The sequence below is a fragment of the Ranitomeya imitator genome, chromosome 4 (assembly GCF_032444005.1).
Source record: "Ranitomeya imitator isolate aRanImi1 chromosome 4, aRanImi1.pri, whole genome shotgun sequence".
Taxonomy (NCBI): domain Eukaryota; kingdom Metazoa; phylum Chordata; class Amphibia; order Anura; family Dendrobatidae; genus Ranitomeya; species Ranitomeya imitator.
In genome coordinates, this window is record NC_091285.1 from 662,030,105 (window position 1) to 662,049,013 (window position 18,909).

At 43.8% G+C, this 18,909-nt stretch overlaps 2 protein-coding genes across 6 annotated transcripts in view; both read right to left on the reverse strand.

Moving 5' to 3' along the window:
- SLC44A2 (solute carrier family 44 member 2 (CTL2 blood group)) overlaps positions 1-18,909 on the reverse strand; it is a 1,192,885-nt gene that overhangs the window by 156,294 nt on the left and 1,017,682 nt on the right. The window lies entirely within an intron of this gene.
- Positions 12,501-18,909, reverse strand: part of PDE4A (phosphodiesterase 4A) — a 357,662-nt gene continuing 351,253 nt past the window's right edge. For all 4 annotated transcript variants that reach the window (XM_069767105.1, XM_069767103.1, XM_069767106.1 and 1 more), the window contains one exon: positions 12,501-13,869. In XM_069767105.1, coding sequence (XP_069623206.1) covers positions 13,480-13,869 — 390 coding nt within the window. In that variant the 3' untranslated portion in view covers positions 12,501-13,479. The remainder of the gene's footprint in view (positions 13,870-18,909) is intronic.

Consider the following 18,909-nt stretch of genomic DNA (forward strand, 5'->3'; position numbering starts at 1 on the left):
CCCCAGGTTGCCTTTCCTGAGCTTCGATCTTCCGGCTCTCGTTTAGTAGTTCTTGGAAACTACACTGCATTAGGCCTTCAAATTGGGTATGGGGTGTAGAGAGAGGGTGTGTTACACTCTAAGGTGTTCCCCAGGTTTCCTTGCCATTGCTTCGGTCTTCCGACTCTCGTTTAGTAGTTGTAGAAAAGTACACTGCATTAGGCCATACAAAATGGGTATGGGGTGGAGAGAGATGGTGTGTTACACTCCAAGGTGTTCCCCAGGTTGCCTTTCCTGAGCTTCTATCTTCAGGCTCTCATTAAATTGTGGTTAAATGGAACAACTGCATTTGGCGTACTAGTTGGTTTGGGGCCTACTATCGGTGTCTGCCACTCCTTGCTGTTCTCCTCCACTGAACAAAGCTGTGCCGCCTGTTTACTACGGTTGCCAATTTTGAACTGCATTTCGACTACTTACTGATTTGGCCCTACTCTCTGTGTCAGCCTCTCATTCCAGTTGTCCTCCACTGCAATGCCCCCTGGTTATTCCTGTGTTACCAATTTTGAACTGCATTTAGCCCACTTTCTTCTTTGGGCCTATATCTGTGTTTCCACTTCATCGTGCCCATTGCCCAGCCAGTGATAGATGAGTCTGCTGGTACATTGACCCATAACGCAACATTCCCCGTGCACGCTACACAACAACATTGTGACCCTGCTGAAAGTCAGGTTGCTCTTCCCGCATACCATACCACCTTACACGGGGACAAAGAGGAAGGTGCAGATGAAAGTGCAGGTTCCTTCATCAGGTGGGGGGAGGAATACTAGTTGGCGACGTCACTGGCACAGGGCCTCTCATAGTACGCAAAAGTGTTGCTGCCGGTGGGAGGCGCCCCCGCCGTGCAAACACACCGCTGTACTTTGAGGGGCCCTGTGCCAGTGCCAATGCCAACGAGTGGGCCCCCCCTGCTTGCTCAGGTTCACAGCACTTGCAAAGTTGAAATACTTACCTCTCCCTGCTCCACTGCCGTGACGTGGTCCAGATTTCCTGGGCCCACTAATTACTTGAACCAGCCCTACCCCCCACAACTTTAGCCAAATGACCCCCAATTTCAAATGCCTTCCAATTATTATAAGGTAAATTACGCTTGACAAGCTTCATTAAGAAGAATGGATGGTTTTGACATTAAAATGGCCACTCTAGGTGTTTTCCTGGCCCCCACTCACTGCCGACTATGCTGCCCCATTGACTTGCATTGGGTTTCGTGTTTCGGTCGATCCCGACTTTACGTCATAATCGGCCGATTTCACTCGACCCGACTTTGGACATAGTCGGGTTTCGCAAAACCCGGCTCGACTCTAAAAAGGTCAAGGTCGCTCAACTCTATTTGAGAGTTCAACTTGTTAACTCCTTTCCCGTCCAAAGAATGACGCCACATTACAAAAATCATCCAGTGCAAATAGTAAATGTCACTAACATGCTCAGTGCTGGACCAAATTAGATGAAAGAAGTTGCTGTAGGAAAAAAAAACATCAATTGTTCATTGGCGGTCAATCTAGTATTCGCCAGAAAGTGACTGATCTGCAGAGTGCAGCCATTGGAGGGACGGCGAATCTGAACCTTCCCTGTCCAGATGCCTTATCATCAGTGACCACAGCACCATCTAATTTGTCCTTCTAACGGGGCATATATTTATACTGCGGCCGCCTATGGAAATAATCTGACTTGGGCTTTTGTCCTATTGTTGGCCCACGCCGTGCCATATAGTGAAGAACACCCTCTTCAGGGGGCCACATGGAGCAACGAAAGCTGTGACCCCTCTGGATGTATTTTTTACTGCATTCTATGTATATGATCTCAAACATTTCTTGCAATTGGTTTTCAATCAACACCTTCCACTCTTTCTTCAGCAGCTTGCATGTATTCCAGTACACTGCAAGCTGCTCAGAGCCGTTCAGTGTGAAGGAGGAGGAGGAGGAGGACCGCCATCTCAGGCTCCAGCTTTTCTCTTTTCCTTCTTGTGAACCCACGTCGAAGCTCCTGCAGATGTCCATGGATCTCGGTCCGAGATACATTTTAAGCGGTCATATTTGAGTCTGCACGCCTGCGGCGGTCCGTGATCGGAGCGAGATCCACAGACATCTGCTGGAGCCTTTAATCTGAGAGAAATGGTATTAAATATAGGGGTAGATTGGCTTTCAGAAGAGAAGACAGCAGGTGAGTGGCCCGAAGGAGCATCAGGATTCAGACTGAACAGAATCCAGCAGCTTGTAGTGTATCGTAATACATGCAGGCTGCGAAGTGTTAACGTTGTAAGTTAAAACCAATTGTGGACATATTATGTTTCATAAAAGGCACAAAAACATGCAAAGGAGTCCACAGGAGTATACGAGGAGTCAACAGGACTATACGGGGAGTCCGCAGCCATTATGAGGTTTCTGAAGTGATTTCCCAGCACATTTTTTCCACAGATGCTGGGAAGAGAGAACAATGAAACTCGCACATGAATACCATCAGCACCGGCAGAGGGATGATGCCACTCCTCGGATTTTCCACAGTTTTCTTTGCCATCCTACAGCAGAAACTACAGACGTAAAAGAATGATCTAGAAAGCTGCTGTGGAATATGTAGCCATCGTAGAGGACTAAATACAGAAAAACCCAAAAAGGAGGTGTATAAATCCTGACCCCATTTACCAACTTGGCCATTGGTATATACTAGCTTTTGATTCCTTGGTCTTCACTCAATCCATCGCAACCGCCCCTGTCTCCTGGGAACGGTCATTGTGTCCCGCAATATTACTAAAGCTGCAAATGGTAAAAGATGCCCCTGGCACCAGGTTGCCCCAAAAGAAGTTAATGAAGCACAACCATGGCTGCAAAAATATATATATTTTTTTTAATTTGCATTATTTCTAGGATTTTTTGGTCTCTTTGCCATGTTGTGTTGCTACCTCTAGGTCAAAGTAGCCCATGTGTTTCTGGTTCTATAATTGTTCTCTTGTTTCTACAAGATTGGGTGTCCATCACTCCTCTTGGGTCATTTGCATTGAAGCTGTTCCATCCTGCATGTCCACAGGGATATTCCCTCTCTGAACCCTGCTTATACAGGTACTATACAGATGATCAGGTTTTTAATACATCAGATAGGGATTATATACATTAGGTAGGACAGCTCTATATGGGTATACCTTGACGATTGGTGGAGCAGCTTAGTATACATTTTTTGGCAAAAAAACCTATCAACTAAATACCCTGTTTTTTTTCTCCATCTTTTGACTAGTACTTGCTTATTACTGTGATTTTTTTTACAACAGGGTATTTTTGACCTCACTGCGCTCTTTTGTGTCTTCAAGTTTCTTGATGGTGTGAACAGGTTCTACAGACTTGTTCAATGTGCAAGTAGCCCATGTGTTTCTGGTTCTAGGTCAAAGAGTACGAACAGATGTACTAAAATTAACAGGTCCGTCAACAGAAAGTTGGTGATAGCTTTAGGTAGAGAGTAAAGTAAGAAGATGCTGCATTTAACATTTACCATGGATGTTGGGATATTGTGAGGTCTGTGCAGATACTGAGCTCTAATTTAAAATGGTTATCCGGTGCCTGTTGTGCCCACTGCCGATCTGTGTCGCCTCAGAGCAGTCACAGACCACTTCTGCCAACAATTCTGCAGCTTCAGCTGATGTCACGTGAACAGAGCAATGGCTTCTCTCCCGCTCTGCTCTGTCAACGGGACATAACTGCCGATGTCATGCTGATTGACAGCCGACTCCCTGTAATTAGGCTGCAGGGAGCTGGCTGTCAATCAGCATGACATCTGCAGTCAAGCAGAGCAGCTCAGATGAAGAGCCACGCTGTTGAAAAATAGCAGCAGAACCACCGGCAGGAGTGGTCAGTGACCACTCTAAACCAGCAGTGGGTAGAACAGGCAGGTAGTTTCCTCTGTTAGCAACTCCCTGCCTGTTTTTTTTATATACAGGTCCTTCTCAAAAAATTAGCATATAGTGTTAAATTTCATTATTTACCATAATGTAATGATTACAATTAAACTTTCATATATTATAGATTCATTATCCACCAACTGAAATTTGTCAGGTCTTTTATTGTTTTAATACTGATGATTTTGGCATACAACTCCTGATAACCCAAAAAACCTGTCTCAATAAATTAGCATATTTCACCCATCCAATCAAATAAAAGTGTTTTTAATAACAAACAAAAAAAACAACAAATAATAATGTTCAGTTATGCACTCAATACTTGGTCGGGAATCCTTTGGCAGAAATGACTGCTTCAATGCGGCGTGGCATGGAGGCAATCAGCCTGTGACACTGCTGAGATGTTATGGAGGCCCAGGATGCTTCAGTAGCGGCCTTAAGCTCATCCAGAGTGTTGGGTCTTGCGTCTCTCAACTTTCTCTTCACAATATCCCACAGATTCTCTATGGGGTTCAGGTCAGGAGAGTTGGCAGGCCAATTGAGCACAGTAATACCATGGTCAGTAAACCATTTACCAGTGGTTTTGGCACTGTGAGCAGGTGCCAGGTCGTGCTGAAAAATGAAATCTTCATCTCCATAAAGCATTTCAGCCGATGGAAGCATGAAGTGCTCCAAAATCTCCTGATAGCTAGCTGCATTGACCCTGCCCTTGATGAAACACAGTGGACCAACACCAGCAGCTGACATGGCACCCCACACCATCACTGACTGTGGGTACTTGACACTGGACTTCAGGCATTTTGGCATTTCCTTCTCCCCAGTCTTCCTCCAGACTCTGGCACCTTGATTTCCGAATGACATGCAAAATTTGCTTTCATCAGAAAAAAGTACTTGGGACCACTTAGCAACAGTCCAGTGCTGCTTCTCTGTTGCTCAAAAGTGGCTTTACCTGGGGAATGCGGCACCTGTAGCCCATTTCCTGCACACGCCTGTGCACGGTGGCTCTGGATGTTTCCACACCAGACTCAGTCCACTGCTTCCTCAGGTTCCCCAAGGTCTGGAATCGGTCCTTCTCCACAATCTTCCTCAGGGTCCGGTCTCCTCTTCTCGTTGTACAGCGTTTTCTGCCACATTGTTTCCTTCCAACAGACTTACCATTGAGGTGCCTTGATACAGCACTCTGGGAACAGCCTATTTGTTGAGAAATTTCTTTCTGGGTCTTACCCTCTTGCTTGAGGGTGTCAATGATGGCCTTCTTGACATCTGTCAGGTCGCTAGTCTTACCCATGATGGGGGTTTTGAGTAATGAACCAGGCAGGGAGTTTATAAAAGCCTCAGGTATATTTTGCATGTGTTTAGAGTTAATTAGTTGATTCAGAAGATTAGGGTAATAGGTCGTTTAGAGAACCTTTTCTTGATATGCTAATTTATTGAGACAGGTTTTTTGGGTTATCAGGAGTTGTATGCCAAAATCATCAGTATTAAAACAATAAAAGACCTGACAAATTTCAGTTGGTGGATAATGAATCTATAATATATGAAAGTTTAATTGTAATCATTACATTATGGTAAATAATGAAATTTAACACTATATGCTAATTTTTTGAGAAGGACCTGTATACTATGGTCCTAAAAACTGTCTTGGACAACCTCCTTACATCTCTTTGCCCCAATATACAATTTGGAATAGCACCTCCCTCACCTATCACATGTGTGATTTACCCCTAAGGCACAAGGGCTCAGGTGCAACTTTAAACCTCTGCACCCTATATAGCTAGAGAACAAAGCGCAGACTCGTTGGGAATAGACAGAGACTCGCGGTATGGTTATGATTCAGTTCAGAAGCTGTAATTCATGATTTGGTAAGGTACAGAGGACAGTGCAATGTGATACAACAATTTCAGAAATAACGACTCTACAATTCTCAAGTTTGTCTATATTACACCATATAAATATACAGAGAATGCAGCTATGTGTCTCACCAGGAGCATTGACAGTATCAGCGCCTCTCAAACGTGAGGCGCCCATCCATAGAAGAAATGTACAATCTTAACATTACATATGTACAAAAATTTCATTATAATTCCATTTTTATATACATATATTTTGTTCATTTTAAACCACTCGCAAAAACAGAATAAAAAAAAAACTGTACAAGAACCATTAAAGGATTCAATTGAGGCTTAACCCCTCCACTGCCGGAGATGGAAGCTCCGCCCCTTCCTTCCTTCCAGCAGAGCAGGGGGGAAACTCTACACAGCCCCAAGGAGACCGTCCATAACGCCGTATCGTAAAGTCCCTCTGGAACTGCAAGAGTTAATTAATAAATGATGGCTAAAATAGAAAAAAACAATTGCTACAGTACTGTGTACAGAAATGGCATTCATCGTAATATTTTTTTCTATATTATGTTTGTCTTTCATCCTAACAATTAACAATTTTGAACACTCTTCATATTCCACACTGGAAGGTGAGGAGATGTTGCAGCCCCCTCACTGGTGATAGAAGTCACCTAATTGCTTCAAATATTACACATCAATAACCCATAAAAGATAAGGAAAGGTAAAAACATAAGAAAAACAAATCAACCCAAAAAGTTTGAGGGTTTTTGGTAATTGTATATCTGCAGCAACATTTTAATTTTAAATCCTATACCGTTGTAATGACAGACGTGAGACAGTGGCAAATGTTCAACAGCTTAAGGGTCCTACAGTCTACCTGTCTACTCCATATTTTTAACATCGACTGACCAGGCAACAAACTGTTGCAATCGGCTGAATATCAAACACTGAGTGATGGAACCGCCATGGGTACGACACAAAGCCCATCCAAAGACAAGTTGTATATTCAACTCCTTAATGTATTTTTTTTATACTGCCACTTAGTATTAGAAGGGCCTTGCTCTCTGTGTATAGAACTTGAAATCATCCCTTGGTGCCAGAAAGTAAATGGGACCTTTCTTGTTTATCAAGCAGGGAGAACCTGGTGAAAATAAAGATGAACATGAAAATTAACATAGACAGAAATATGGCAGATGTGTACAATCTTAAAGGAACCCCAGTAAAACATGTGCATGTAAAGTAGCTATGGGGCATAGTTTTTTTGTGGACTTCCTATAACTAGATGTATTGAAATGTATTACAGTCAGATTTGTTTTTTTAAACGTCTAACATGGCAGCTGACGGAACAATAAGGCTACGTTCACACTAGCGTTCGGCTAGTGTGCGTCGCGCTAGCGTCAGGCGACGCAGCGGCGACGCACGCGTCATGCGCCCCTATGTTTAACATGGGGGACGCATGCGTTTTTGCTTGTTGCGTTTTCCGACACGTGCGTCTTTTTTTACGTTAGCGTCGGACCAAGAAAACGCAACAAGTTGCATTTTTCTTGCGTCCGATTTTCGTCAAAAAACGACGCACGCGTCGAAAAACGCGTTACAGTATAATGTATCTTTTTGAAAAATTTGCCTAGAACTTCCCCAATGTGTATCATGGGACACGTTTTGATATCTGTTAGGCCGGTTTCACACGTCAGTGGCTCCAGTACGTGAGGTGACAGTTCCCTCACGTACCGGAGACACTGACTCACGTAGACACATTAAAATCAAATGTGTCTCTGCACATGTCAGCGTGTTTTCACGGACCGTGTGTCCGTTTTGAAAACACGGAGACATCTCAGTGTTCGTGGGAGCGCACGTATTACATGGACCCATTAAAGTCAATGATTCCTTGTAAAACACGTACCGCACACGGATGTTGTCCGTGTGCAGTCCGTGTGCTGTGCAGGAGACAGCGCTCCAGTAAGCGCTGTCCCCCCCAGCGTGGTGCTGAAGCCGCCATTCATTTCTTCTCTCCAGCAGCGTTCAGGAGGGGTGGAGCCAGCATAGGGGTGGAGCCGCATATTCATCACTGTAATGGGCGGCACCACGTGACCGCTCATACAGGAGAAGCTGCGGCGAGGAAAGGAAGCAGCGAGGGAGCCGGGTAAGTATTTTATTAACAGTGGGGGGGGGGCGCACAGGGGGTGGGAGGGGGTTGGGGACAGGGTTTTTTTTTTTTTAAACACCAAAAAAAAAAAAAGATTTTACATATCTTCTCTCCAGCGAACGCTGCTGGAGAGAATAAATGAATGGCGGCTTCAGCACCAGATGCAGGGGACAGTGCTTAACTGTAGCGCTGTCTCCTGCATGGGGCGTGTGGTACCCAGTCGGCACACTGATGTGCCACGTGAGCACACGGACATGGATAATTCCGGTACCGATTTTTCCAGTACCGGAATTATCTGGACGTGTGAGACTGGCCTTAACCAAAGGCCATGTGTTGCCATCATGCTTTAGTGTTGTAGTAGGGTCATACGGTGCTGGTGTAGGGTTTCACTACCGACAGTACCAAGTGGGCAAATTTTTCACACACTGTTTACGTATGATGTCCTGACTGAGATGATATCTTGTAGTACAACCAAACTAACTACCCCAAGTATAGGGGGATGAAATTTCTATACATAGCGTGCCTTCTCAGCAGTTGGGTAGATTAATGGAGAGTAATCACTAATTGGGAATCTTTTACTTAGCCCTTTCAGACATTGCTGGAATCAGTCTCAATTGGCTTTTTTTGTGCTAAAAATACAAAACAGCCCATGAAATATTATAATCTAATACACATTTATCCATCTGTGAAAAAGCTAAAATTCTCTAGTTATCTGTTGACGAAACGTAGGAGCAACTAAAGCTCAATGATCGACAGTAAAACGCTTGGTAATACACTAGATTGACCCAAACACTTAGGACGTTTACAATCGAGCAAATTCCAGGACGTGGTAGTGCACAGTCATACACGTAGAGTCATTTAGTGCCCGTACGCTCACTTGGGATTGCAATGAGAGACAAGCACAGTGACGGTGAAGATACGAGACAACATGAGGTGGGTGGTGGACATGTCTTCCATGACGGTGAATGGCTGATCTATTCCTCAATACAGGTCAGTGTCACAGGAAAGGCTGCAATATAGAACTTATATAAGGAGGACATAAAGTGACTTCTATAAGGAGGACATAAAGTGCAAAACCTAGACCTTTCATGTACAGAAGGCAATGTGGCTCATCTCCGAGACCCTTGTGGCCTTGTACCCACAAACCTGGCTTCTTAAGTGCATTGTTAAAGGGAAACCAACAGTAGATTCATGCTGCCCAAACCGCAGGCAACATCAATTCAACACCGGCTGCGTTATTGTAGCCCTGTACGTTGAACTCAGCCCGGCAGGAGACCATGTATCGCAGATAGCTAGTCCAAGGCTAAACCCCTGTAGCTTCTTCCCACTCCGCTCTTCTAGAACGACTGGTCTCTCTGTTTATTAGTGTATAGAGAAAGATCTGTCTATGGGAGCGGGGCAGGGAGAGACCCGTCTAAGGAAGCGGGGCAGGGAGAGACCCGTCTATGGGAGCGGGGCAGGGAGAGACCTGTCTATAGGAGCGGGGCAGGGAGAGACCTGTCTATAGGAGCGGGGCAGGGAGAGACCTGTCTATAGGAGCGGGGCAAGGAGAGACCTGTCTATAGGAGTGGGGCAGGGAGAAACCATCCTGGATTTGCCTCTGTCTAGTCAATCTAGATGCATAGTTCCTGGCCAACTTTGCCAAGTATGTATTTTCTGTAAAATGGCGTTGCTTCACAGAGTAAAACATACACGGCTGCAATAACGCAGCCAGTGCCCGATGGCTCAGGCAGCATTAATCTATTGTCCGATTCACTTAAAATTAGTGGTCTGACATTTCTTGGTGACTATTTTATCCCAAATTCCAATATTTCTCTCCACAAGGGGCACTAGAACACTGCTTCTAGTGGTGAGAAGTTCTATTACAGGTTCTGGAAATTAATTTAAACTTTAGTATACCACTTTAAAAAAAAAGAAGCAAAGGAAAACTGGCAACTTTGGATAAGATTTTAAATGTCCCAGAATTACTGGAAACCTAAAAAGCTAATAAATAAAATGTAAAAAAAAAAAATTACATTGTGGTAAATGGGAACTGGGTTAGTGGGCTAAGAAAATGTGCCATGCTGCTCCTTCAGGCTTATTAGCGAAGCTAAGGGGGATCACATATGTGTAGTGATGTTTTTCCAACCGCATGGTTTGCACTTTGACATAGTCGGAGAGAAATGAACCCAGCGGGGTAAAAGTCTCCAAAGTAAACGGGATTTGACCTGGTGACAAGTTCTCTTTAATAGCTTTCCTCTCAGGCACAATTATTCCATTAAGTGGAAAAATGTAAAATAAATTTATTAGCCATTTTCCAGGTTTTTGATAGTAACAAATTAAAGATCTTAAGGGTGTAAAGCTCGGCGGCTCTACATCATGTCACCATCTGTGCCCGGTCAAGAGAGAAGTCATCGTAAATGCTTGGTGCCCATTCTGTAGCCACAATGTGAAGTGTAGATGCCGGGTGACCCAGAAATCCTATCTCCAGATATGATATATCTGCCATCTGTCTGCTCTCAAAATAATAACATTCACAAAAGCTATCATTTCCGCACTCGTACGACCACATTACCCAACACTCGGGGCAGGCTGAGTGTCCGTCTCTATGTACAATGCTTAGTAATTATATTCTTTGGAAGGATGCAAGCCACATAGAAAGTATAAACACATAGTAATATGCCAAACCCTGCTCCCCTCCTCACCCCCGGACAGCCCTTTCACATAAAATAAAAACACATTATGAATGTTTCATGGGATTATGGCAAATTAATTTTGGCTTAAGGCAGATGGAGTGATAAAGAAAATAGATATATATTGCGGTCTGCAAGCTGCGTCTCAAGAAGAGAGGGTAAATATCAGAATATGCAACCGAAGATGGGGATCAGCTTGGCTTATTTAGGAAAATGTCTATTCACCACCTCAACTTGGAAACAGGTCAAATCATGTCTCCAATCCAAAGCCCCACGATACGCTTTAGTTGGCTATTCTATTGGTTGAGCGGTGGTTGGACCCATTGTTTGGCCGGCAACAATCTCGCCCATCTCTCCATAGACAGGAGAACTCGCTTGGCCGAGCACTCCTGTGTTCTCCATGAGAGTCGCTGTCAGGTGTCTCCCAGAGAATAAAGGGTCAGCAGTCCGAAATCGGACATATTGAATCCTTATCTCCTCCTTATGGGGGATCAGACTTGGAATCAGTAAAGAGATGTAGTGGGGGCAATGGATGGTCATAGCCAAGACTGTGAACTTATAGGACTTCCAAGGAGGTCTGGCCCTTGACCTATTGTCTTGTTTCTCAACAACCGTTTTATTTCTATCAGTTTAAGGTTGAAGACCAGGCATGGATGGAGCCCAAAATTTACGAGGCAAGGTCTGCCGAGCACAAAACACTATAGAAAAGGGTTAAAAGCAAATGGCCTTATCTAATACCCTATGCTACACCTTCCGAAAGGCAACGTCGTAAGGGCAGACACTAACCCAGCAGTTGACTTGTAGAAAATAAACCGCACTCACACGAAAAATGTCAGTTTGATGCTGGATTATTTAACATACGGTAATAGTTATCCATAGTGCTGGGTAAGGGGACAGAAAAACGACAAGAAGTGCTCGAAGATTGACTGTTCGACCTGTCCCGGGTCTTTTCCAAATTTGTGGCTGGGTCCTGGAGTGTGGAGGAGTAGGATATCAGCGCTGCATATACTCCAGCTGTGATATTCTATCGCTTTCCTATCGCCTTACCCAGCACTATGGTAACTATTGTGTTAAATAAACCAGCATCAAACTGAAATCCCTTATGTGAGGGCGGTTGATTTTCTATGAGTCTACGATTTGGTTCTCCCTGTTCACCCCGCATCTGCTCATCAACGCCGATTGCGCTCCATATTTCTCTACGCAGCTATAACCCAGCAGTTGGCAGCAGATAGACACCAGGGTTTGCAGCCTGAGAGTTAACAGTGAGCCAGCAGACTTTTGCATTTATTGACTCGCCCCTATCCCAGCAAAGGAACATTCCGACATCCTGCAAAATGATTTCTTAGTGATATTACCCGTGGTAGTAAAGATTAGGAACAACAAAAACAATTTTGGAAAATTATTCTTTCATAGACGCAGCTTACAGATTTGCAAAAATTTTGGCAACAAAAATAAACAAAAAAAAAACACAAAATACAACATTAAAAAAAAATGTAAAAAGAAAGCAATAAACTGCTGGTGGAAAGTCAACAGGTTATATGCCAGAGACTCTTTTGCAGCTTGCCGTCTCCAAAACAAAAGAGTGTATTGCCAGTACGTGCAAAATTAACAAAAAGTACGCTTGAGGAAGACTTTCAGCCAAGCTGCAAGAGGCTTTTACATTGACAATCATTCTGTTCCTCGTCTATTAGTCCTTTTTCATTTTTTGTTTTTTTCCATTTTCTGCTCACGCTGCAACCTCCTATAAATCTATGGCGTCGATGTGGATATCGTGAGAGAAGGCGATCGATAAATTATAAGCATTTAGAAAATATATATTATATATATATATATATAGATATATCTATGTTACGAGAGTAAAGAGGATAGATTTAAATAAAATATTATTATTATTTTTTTTTTTTACATATTTTTTTTCCTTTCTTTTTATACCAAAACAAAAAAAAAATGTGTCTGTTGGAGGCTAAAGGATTCCACATTCAGTTACCGTTTGGCTACCAAACAGAGGGTGACAGATCTTCCCCTTCCACCCCTCGGGAGAATCTGAGCACCACGTACGTGTTTTTTTTTTTGTTTTTTTTGACACCAGGCCCATAAAATCTTGTAGCTTTGCTCCTGTTTGAGGATTACTCAGAAGCCTTTGCCGTGGGAGCGCCATTTTGCCACACAACTAAAGACACAAAAATACACATACATAAAAGGCACAACCCTTCCACAGTCCTTGTGACTCCTACTTCACCCCTGCAAATAAAAAAATAAAAAAAAACCAAAAACATTATAATCCACAGGAGTGACCCCCAGCTTGGCCGAGTGAGTAGGATTTTCTTTTGTAGTCTTAAAAAAGGCAAAAAAAACAAAGTAGACTAAAAATAAATGACAACGTTCCACAGTATGAAATTAAAGGAAAATTACATACGGTGGTTTTTTTTTGTTTTTTTTCGGTTTAGTTTTCAATGGGTTTTTGTTCTTTTTTTTGTTTTTCCTGAAAAAAAAAATGGCTTATCGCTGCATGCGCAAATATATAGAAATTAAAACTTTTTTTTTCCTTGTTGCATCCGTTCGAAAAAAAAGAATTTGTTTGTTTTTTTTTTTTAAAAAAGGAATAAAACTATTAAAAATAAAAATAAGTTACAGGTTTTTTTTTCTTCTTCGTAGAGCGTGTTGTAACTTTCTTATGGCAACAAACTCCTATTCTGTGCAAAGTATCTGGATCTACAGTAATTGTGTTTGTTCCCCTTGAGAATACAAAAAAATAACCAAAAAAAAAAAAGACAGAAGAAAAAAAAAGAAAATAAATAAATAAATAAATATGAAATTGGAAATAAACCACATTTTTGATCTCCGCGTAAAGCAGTTTTTTTTGTGTTATTAAGTTACGTCTTTAGAGTTATCAAATGTCAATAAAGTTCAGGACTCCACCGGAGAATTGTTTTCCGAGGAGTTGTCAGTCTGTTCTACTGCTTCTTCTTGTGTTGTCGTGTCCTCCTCAATTTCTGAATGGTGCTCCAAGATGTCCAGTGTTTGGAGAGGACCCTCTTCTTCCTCGATGCCATTATTTCTGTCCTTGTCAGATTCTTCCGCTTCCTCCTCCAACGTTAGCTCAAACTGGAACTTATCGATGCAAGATTCCTCATCTTTATCCTGGTCGTCTGGTGGTGGAGATGGACTCTGGGGGATCATGCCTTGGTACCAATCCCTGTTGTCCTCCAATGTGTCCAGGATATCCTGAGCATCCGGGTGTACGAGATCCGCCCATGTTTCCCACAGAGGGTGGACAATATAATCAATGAAGCCAACCTAAAAATTAAAAGAGATTCATTATGTTTGCAATCACTGCCAAATCGTAAGTAGCCAACCATAGAGCTTCTCCCACAAATGATTAAGGACTTATCAGGATATGGGTCTGACCAATATGAAGAGCCTTTCCTCCCCAACTGAGAAATGTGAATCATGAACAATAAATGTTCTAACTCTTAGATCATTAGCTCTATCTACCGTAAAATAGTTTGGTTTATTAGCCATGACCATGGAGAAATTGGCAAACTTCTCAAGATACCTTGAGTTTCAATTGAGATAATCACCTCGCCTCAGGTGGCAGCATCTCTTGACCAAAGATAGGTCCAAATGAAACCTCAACAATTCCAATGCCATTACCCTCACTTCAAACAAATAGTCAAACAGAGGTTACTCTCGTGCCACGGACATGTTGTGGGATCCAGCCAATTCTGACAGCATCCATTAACACTGTAATATGTAGACCTTGACTCTCCTTGACTTGGATTGGATGGGTTATATCCCTTCAGGAGACAAGAATCATCAAATCTGGCCACCAACTCATTCCTCTATTGAAACATGTCCTTTTGGCAGCAAAGACTATGGTTGTAGGGTGCCATCCTCCTACATAGTTATACATGACCTCACAAAACCAATTTTGGTGGGACAACGAGGAGTTTGCATGTCACAATAAATCTCAGATCAATGTTAACATCTAGATGTGTCCAACCACAAACAGAAGTCTCACCAACCAATGGAATCAATGACAAATCTGCTCATTGATAACAATCTCGTTAAACACCAAATATGTGTTGGCCCGGTTTCGAATACCATACTAGAAAACATAACTAAAACTCACAAAAAGTTGTGATAGAAGACAAAAACCTCAGTCTCTCCAGCATCTAAACAGCAGTGAATGGCATCATTTTAGAAGATTGACATCTCAGCTTTGATCCAGTGAGTGATCACATTAGTTTCATGCCAATGCCATGTATCACGTGCCATATAGTCCCGGGTTAGAGCTCCAGCTGTGAATTGGCAATGGACACCAATGTCTGGCTCTCGCGCTGTGACTCAGCACACGTACTTGGATCTGAGTATGGAGACGTGACGACAGACTACATCATGATGCCCAACCAGGCTGTTTCATCTCAGGCCAAAACACCCTGTGAATGTTCTGCTGGCAAAGTGATATGGCTCCATGTGATGACTGGAAGCTGATGGAAGTATTATTCAGAAAGTCATGGGGGTCGTCCCAGCTGTACTGGAATTAGGAGCTCAGCTCTAGGCTGCTATAATTGATGAGGATCGTGAGCAGGAGACACAGGTTACTAATCTCTGGTCTTTTGAGAGTTATAAAATTAGTTTCCTACAATGCAAGTGTATGAATCAGGTGATGAAGAAATGGAGGCCACACCAGTTACAGAAGTCATCACCCAGCTTTCATGCAGTCCTTATGTGGTTTTCTCTATAGCAGTAACATATACAGTCATGGCCAAAAGTATTGACACCCCTGCAATTCTGTCAGATAATACTCAGTTTCTTCCTGAAAATGATTGTAATCACAAATTCTTTGGTATTATTTTCATTTAATTTGTCTTAAATGAAAAAACACAAAAGAGAATGAAGCAAAAAGCAAAACATTGATCATTTCACACAAAACTCCAAAAATGAGCCAGACAAAAGTATTGGCACCCTCAGCCTAATACTTGGTTGCACAACCTTTAGCTAAAATAACTGCGACCAACCGCTTCCGGTAACCATCAATGAGTTTCTTACAATGCTCTGCTGGAATTTCAGACCATTCTTCTTTGGCAAACTGCTCCAGGTCCCTGATATTTGAAGGGTGCCTTCTCCAAACTGCCGTTTTTAGATCTCTCCACAGGTGTTCTATGGGATTCAGGTCTGGACTCATTGCTGGCCACCTTAGAAGTCTCCAGTGCTTTCTCTCAAACCATTTTCTAGTGCTTTTTGAAGTGTGTTTTGGGTCATTGTCCTGCTGGAAGACCCATGACCTCTGAGGGAGACCCAGCTTTCTCACACTGGGCCCTACATTATGCTGCAAAATTTGTTGGTAGTCTTCAGACTTCATAATGCCATGCACACGGTCAAGCAGTCCAGTGCCAGAGGCAGCAAAGCAACCCCAAAACATCAGGGAACCTCCGCCATGTTTGACTGTAGGGACCGTGTTCTTTTCTTTGAATGCCTCTTTTTCTCTCCTGTAAATTCTATGTTGAAGCCTTTGCCCAAAAAGCTCTACTTTTGTCTCATCTGACCAGAGAACATTCTTCCAAAACGTTTTAGGCTTTTTCAGGTGTAACACCCCTTTAGGGCTACCACGGTACACTGGGTGTTATGGGGGGTCTCACCTCTCCAGGGCGCAGTGCCTCCACCCGAATCTTGATTGGAGTTCTCTCTCTGGGACTGCAGAAGGGCTATTATCTTCTGCCAGGGGCTGATTCGGGAAGCCCCTGCCACTCTCAGTACACACTCACAGGGATCAGGAGTAAAACAGTTTAACAGGTTTATTGCTATGCAGCATAAATTAGATGGATTTAAAAGAATAACATGAAATACAAATAACTGTGCTCTGTCAAGGTCATATACACATCTCACTGTAATTCTACTTCAACCCTGCAAGTATAACGTAGTAGGGTTTTTTGTTTGTTTCTTCTAGTTTAACTCAGTCCAAACGTTGGGGCCCAGTTGCCGCGGATGCAGGCGCGCAAATTAAAACAGTTGGTGCACTTAGACGAATATAACTGGCAATAGTCTGAGCTGTAATGTACTCACTGTAAATAACGCTGGTAGGACCACAAGTCTCAGAAAGTCACTCACGGCACGTCTCTAACGGTCGGATGGTTCTCTGGACACCAGCTGGGGGCGGCCGGATTCAGTCCTTTATACGGTGGGAGTGCAGGCAGAAATCTCCAAGTTCTTGATGCAACTTGCTCCAGAGGGTAACACAAAGTCGCACTCTCTCCAGCAACATGAGTATATCCGGGAGGACAGCAACCCTGCAGCATGGGGCCAGGCAAGTCCCCCGTGCTCCGTCTCTCCCAACAAGATACCACGCTCTTTTCTTCCTGTGTATTCTTAGTTTCACTTTCTCCCCAGCTCCTGCCTCCTAGTCCCTCCTCCTCCAATCCAAGCTGTGTCATCTGACTCAAACAAGGATCCCTGGGAATTGTAGTCCAGGGGTCCTTGGGAATTGTAGTCCACTGCAGCTCAGAGGAAAATCTGCTAATGTCTGTAGGTCCTGGTATAACAGCAGCTGCAAAGCTCTTCTTAGTGTCTGTAAATCCCAGTATACCAGTAGCTGCCCTAACAGTTCCCAGTGCAGGTGTTACACTCTCCCCCTGGTGAGTCATTGAAAGTGTCCCATCACGACATGAGGACTCACCACCTGAAACATGAATGGGGGTTAAAGCATCCTGACTAACACCAAATTTACATGCACGCAAACCACCTCCTGGACACATAGGAGATACTGGGAAATAAGGCCAAACAGATTTTGAATTAAAGTGTATCAGCCGGGGGACCTCAGTGGTATGTCCCATTCTATCATAGGTCAGCATCATGGGTGGCCTAGTGTCCCGTTTGGGACGAGTGTGTACTGAGGGGGCCCCCTCCTCAGCTCCCGACTCTTGTCGGTCAAGAACGGGCTCCTCCAGGTGGATCTCTTCATTTAATAAATGTCCCTCTTCTGAACTCTCCCCCAATGGTGGGCAGAGCGCACTCGCCTCCTGACGAATGTCCTTTTTTTGTGCTTCCACGTCAGAAGTCTGGTTTTCAGGGCCCCCCCCTATGGGGCATGGGTCCTCAGTCCACCTGTAGCTCCATTGACCTTCAGATCCCCATTCATCCCCAGACTCGCTGTCACTTCCTCCTGAAGCAACTCCAGGCTGGGGTGGTTGTTGACACCTACGACTTCTCCTATTGCATGGAAGGTTTGTATGACCTCCTTGGGTTGGCAATGGCGGTAACAGGATGTTTTTTTCCCACAGGCAACAAATGGTGTCGATGATAGGGAGTGGAGCTGTCAAAACCTTTCTCGGGCTTCACTCTGTAGGCCGGGACACCAGGCAGCTTCTCCATCACCACATAAGGGTCAGTACACCACCGATCAGCAAGCTTATGCTTCCCAGGAAGACCTAGAAGTTGGATAAGAACTCTATCTCCAGGCAGTAAAACTTGTTCCCGAACTCTACAGTCGTAGCGAGTCTTATTGCGCTTCCCTGACCGACCAGAGGCCTGCTCTGCCAATCTGTACGCTTTTTCCAAATCTTCTTTTAGCTGGGACACATATTTTAAATAGGTCTTCCCATTAGAATTTTCAAAGGATGTCCCAAAACTAATATCCACTGGTAGCCGAGCTTTTCTCCCAAACATGAGAAAATAGGGCGAGTATCCGGTTGACTCATTTGTGGTGCAATTGTAGGCATGAACCAACTGACTCACATGCCTGCTCCATTGTCCCTTCTTCCTGGGATCCAAAGTGCCTAACATGTTCAGAAGGGTACGGTTGAACCTCTCAGGTTGAGGGTCCCCTTGGGGGTGATACGGGGTGGTTCTGGATTTCTTGATCCCACAGATAGCGCATAGCTCCTTGATTAGTCTACTTTCGAAATCTCTTCCTTGATCGGTATGGATGCGGGCAGGCAGCCCATAATGCACGAAGAACTTTTCCCATAGTGTTTTTGCTACAGTAGTTGCCTTTTGATCTTTGGTGGGGTAGGCTTGGGCATATCGGGTGAAATGGTCAGTGACCACTAAGGCATTACTGACATTGCTTTCATCAGGCTCGATGGAGAGGAAATCAATGCACACTAGCTCAAGTGGGCCATCACTGGTAATGTTCACAAGGGGGGCTGTTCTCAAAGGCAAGGTTTTTCTCAACACACATCGGGAGCATGATTTGCAGTAGTCTTCAATATCCGCTTCCATCCGAGGCCAGTAAAATCGGTCAGCCACAAGACTCGTGGTCTTTTCGATGCCAAGATGTCCATGGTCATCGTGCAGGGACTTCATGACCATCCTCCGGAATCGGGTGGGTAACACCAG